At 51.2% G+C, this 4245-nt stretch overlaps 1 protein-coding gene across 1 annotated transcript; it reads right to left on the minus strand.

Moving 5' to 3' along the window:
- Positions 1–412: 412 nt before the first annotated feature.
- Positions 413–3608, minus strand: LOC146588393 (doublesex- and mab-3-related transcription factor 2-like). The gene is made up of 3 exons (XM_085318080.1): positions 3301–3608; positions 3110–3212; positions 413–1569 (listed from the first exon to the last, which is right to left on the minus strand). Exons 1-3 carry the CDS (start codon positions 3595–3597, stop codon positions 512–514), a joined length of 1458 nt encoding a protein of 485 aa, XP_085174206.1. The 5' UTR covers positions 3598–3608; the 3' UTR covers positions 413–511.
- Between the last annotated feature and the right edge of the window lie 637 nt (positions 3609–4245).

Genomic DNA, 4245 nt, shown 5'->3' on the forward strand with positions numbered 1-4245 from the left:
TCACACTCACATACATGAATGGTCTCTACCTCTCCTCTTTGTACTGGAGATACAAAGCAGAGAAGACTGCTTACATCATCAAGATAGCTAATAAATAAATTGATAAGAGCACATAAAACAAAATGTATGTTTTGCAAATAGGGCATAATTTGTCTGTGAGACACTAGAGTATTTAGTTTTTGTTTTCTAGTTGACTAGCATCAGAACAGATCAGGAGATATTACGGCATAGTAAAGAATGTGTATTCTTGTAGGTAATCTCATTTTATTGTACGATTTGAAGTGCTGCCTAAAGAACAACATTTCACAGTACATGCAGTTTCATTTTTTAAAAATTAAAAATTTATTTCTTTCAGAGGAGAAAACATGCATATTTATGTACATCATTTAAAGAAAAAGGAAGAAACACCATTTACATCAGAAACTCCCCTATACAGGTCTTTTAAGGAAAAAGACAGACAGTAGCAATTTTGCAGAAAGCAAAGTATTCAAATTCTTTACACTGACAGTATTTATTGAGAGACATTAGCAGCTGTAGAAGAAGGTCGTTTAAGGATGGATTCAACTGAAAATGACAGTGGCTCATTTGTTGAAAGTTTTGTTGTGGCCTGTTTGGTCCCAAAGAAGTCTTTTGCATATTTGTCTATTGTAAATTTGTACTTTGGGTTCTCTTTAGAGGAGCACTCTCTATATTTCTTAGAAGCTTCTTCAAAAGTCTCTTTGACAAATGCTGTTTGCAACTCTGCTCCAGATTTGTCAGCAAATGTTTGCTGGAACAGTGACTGGAATGGATTATATTTGAGTGGTGGAGGAGGCTTGGTGCTTTCTTTGCTGATCTTGCTTAAGATCTGTTCTTGAGGAGCCAGAGGATCCTTATCAGAAATCTGAGAGAAAGTCCTTTTTGGAGGAGAGAAAGCTGACCTCTCTCGAGCTTCCTGAGGAAGGCACGTAATCTCATTACATGACTGCTGAATGTCTCGAGTGTGGGTCAAAACAAGAGAATTTTCCAATTTTGGAGACACAATGTCTTGCTCAGTGCTAGGACAGTCCTGACTTTGTGAGACCTTGGCATCCCACCCTGCCCCAGGTTTGAGAGCCTGGACAGCAGTAGCATTCAAGAGGCATTGCTGGTAGAGGAGAGCATCGCTAATGGGGCCACCTTTTGGCCACACTAAGAACCTGGAAGACAGGGGATACTGCCTGTAGGTAGTCGCTACACTGACATTTGAAGAAATTAGTTCCATGTTACCAGATCCTGAATACTGCATGGTTAGATCAAGGCATGTTGGTAAAAAGTTGCAAAACTCCTTGTTGGGAGCATCGACTCGAGCAGCGTTGAAGGCTGTTTTATACGAGCTGTATTCAGGTCCATGCACCATGTGGTTAGGAAGAAAAAGGGCAGCTGCTTGTGTAGCTTCCATCATCTCTCTTTCTTTGTACTCTCTTTCTAGCATAATGTTCTCCAACTCTTTATCAGCAAAAGCCCGTCTCTTTCTCATCCTGTCACTTACAGGGGGTGGCAAGGCTGAACTCCCTCCTAGGTAAGGGTCTGTTGGGATGGGACGGTAACCTAAAACAACAAAGGAGATAGGAATGAAGCCATGCAAATCCTTACGTCTGTCTTTGTCCTGCCACACAATGAGCGCTCGCCACCGACTCTGGATGCCACCAGCTCCTGCAGACATAAAGACATCAGTGTGCCRCAGAGGCTTAGCTCCGAGCGCAGTCAGGCACACTCAGCACAGCTCTTCAACACAGACAAGCAAGCCCTGCTCCTCTGACACATACAGTTTCCTCCAGAGCTATTTTTTATCACTGAAAATGGCAATTCTAAAACTGCAGATGGGGGTGGAGGGAGGCAAAATCCTGCTATGCTTTATGAGTGGTATTGCATCATGCAGCTGAAGATGACTGTGTATTTTTAACGAACAAGGAAAGTACTCAAATATTCCATTTCTTCTGAACTAAAAGAAAACTTAAGTACAGCCTAAAAGTCCAGTATATTTACTGAGGGGATCTGTCTAAGTAGGTCCATTTAATGTAGCTAATAGTGTTTAATCCTGTTTGGTCTAGTAATCCTATCGAATTAGTGGAACTATGTGCTCGCGTAAGGGCAATAGAGTTTTGCCTGTTTTACTTCCATTCATCTCACACGGGTTTCCCCATTGCCAGGGAAGGTATCTATACCTATGGCTGATGCTTTTCTATTTTCTACCGATGTATCATTGTGTGCACATTTTTAGAGATAGTAGAAATTCCAAGGAGAGCTAGGAGAAAAGAATAAGAAACTTAGAGGAAAGAATACAGATGAGATTTTTTAAGAGAGTGAACCACARCAGAAAAAAAAGGTTTCTAACAGGATAAAATCTCAAATGCAATTGCACTTGCAAAGAGAAGAACTTTTTCTTCTGAAAAATAAAACCAGATCTGAAAATTGTAATGCTTTACTTTCTGATTTCCAAACTTGTAGAGTAGCTTAAGCAGCCTTAGGAATAAATTTGGGCACAATTGGAGCGGAAAATAAGAATCTGCTCCCTCACAAAAATGCAGATAATAAAAACGTCGGTCTCCTACACTTACCATTTTCAGCAGAGAAAGAAAAGATTCCAGTAGCCTACCTTACTACATTTTAATATTGATAATAGAGTACACTGGGCTGCTCTGTTAGATGTTCAGTTTAAAAAAAAAAAAAAAAAAGGAATCAGATGTACTACATTAATTTCCAAATAAAAATAACAGAATAATTTTTTCCGCCCTGCTGCTGGTGGGTAGCCATGTAAAAAGAGCATTAACTTGTAACAGTAACTCTCAAATTTCAGCTTAGAGTTGCCAGCATTTTGCTAGGATTTTTTTTTTTTTTCACTTTACTTTGGATTTGGAGGATTTTTTTTTTCCCGGGACAACAGACGCTCAGCACCCCGTTCTGCCAAACCGGTTCCAATGGGGAGAGGGGGAGAAAAAAAAAGCGGAGGGCTCACGTCAAGATGTTTCTGAGGAACCCCTGCGCCCGGCAAACAGCACGGCGCTGCCGCGGCCCGGCGCGGCCGTTTCCCGCGACGTCGGAGGGAACGCGACGGACACTTCCCGCAGCCCCGATGGCCGGGCCTTACCTTCCAGGATGCTCTTGGCCAGCAGGCTGGGCGTCCGCGCGTGTCTCGGGTACACGGCTCGGCGCTCGGCGCCCGGCGGCTTCCCCGACAGCCCCTTCTTGTCCTGCCGGCAGCAAGCGCGACCGCGCCGTCAGCGCTGCCGCCCTCGGCGCCCCGCGCCCGCCCCCGCGGCGCCGCCGCCGCCGCCTCACCTCTGTGGCCTGCTGCCGTCGGAGGGCCACCTGGGCGGCCATGACCCGCTGCCGCTCCACTACGAGGCCGTGGTTGCGGCACCGGGCGCACTTGGGCGTGCGGCTCAGCTTCCGCGGCTCCGCCGCCGCCCGCCGCGCCGGGGCCGCCGCCGCGCCGGCCTCGACGGCCGCCGCCTCTTCCTCCTCCTCCTCCTCCGCCGCCGCCGCCGCCGGGACCGCGCCAGACCCCGCCGCTGCATCCAGCTCCAGGCTCTCCACGTCGATCTCCCACTCGGCGGCGCCGCGGCCCTCGGACATGGCGTCTCAGCCCCGACGCTGCAAGAGAGGGGCCCGCGGGCGCCGCGCCGTCAGGCCACCCGCCCCCCGCGCCGCCGCCGTCGGAAGCGCACCCAGCCCCGCGGCGCGGCGAGCTCCGCAGCTCATTTCCCAGCTTGCCCTCCCCGCCGCTTTCCCCTCTTCTCGGGGGCTCCGCGGAGCTGTCCTCCGCTCCCGCTTCCCAGGGCAGTTCGCTGAGCGCGACAGCGTGTCTGCCGCGTGGAAAAGGAAGGAAATAGCCCGAGGCGACACGCGGCTGCAGAGCTGTCACCGCTCGGCAGGAGCCTGGCGGCTCGGAAGAGGCCGCCAAGGTCTCCGCGCGGCCCTGCCGCCCGCTCCCGCAGCTCCCCGAGGAGGGTCCGCTTAACCTCGCCGCGGAAAGCTCAGGCCGGAGCCCTCCCTGCCGCGCCGGCTCTGCCGCCGCGCGCCGCCGCGGGGCCGCTGCACTCACCCTCCTCAGGCGCCCGGGGGTGCAGGCAGGCTTCCGCAGCGGCACTCGGGGCGGGCAGCGCAGCGCAGCGCAGCGTAGTGCAGGGCAGCACCTCCGCGTGCGGGGGCCGTCGGGGCAGGCGCCGTCGGGGCTGGCAGCGCCCAGCTCGCCGCCGCACAGTGCCCGCCGCGCCGCGCCCG

Source organism: Rhea americana, unplaced genomic scaffold (genome assembly GCF_003343005.1).
Source record: "Rhea americana isolate MKP2758 unplaced genomic scaffold, rheAme1 scaffold_517, whole genome shotgun sequence".
Lineage (NCBI taxonomy): Eukaryota > Metazoa > Chordata > Aves > Rheiformes > Rheidae > Rhea > Rhea americana.

Excerpts from the sequence above, each read along its gene's own strand:
- LOC146588393 (XM_085318080.1), bottom strand. The coding sequence starts at position 3,597 with ATGTCCGAGGGCCGCGGCGCCGCCGAGTGGGAGATCGACGTGGAGAGC. Across the intron at positions 3,213-3,300 it reads GACGGCAGCAGGCCACAGAG|GACAAGAAGGGGCTGTCGGG; the intron begins GTGAGGCGGCGG and ends TGCTGCCGGCAG. Across the intron at positions 1,570-3,109 it reads GGCCAAGAGCATCCTGGAAG|GTTACCGTCCCATCCCAACA; the intron begins GTAAGGCCCGGC and ends TTGTTGTTTTAG.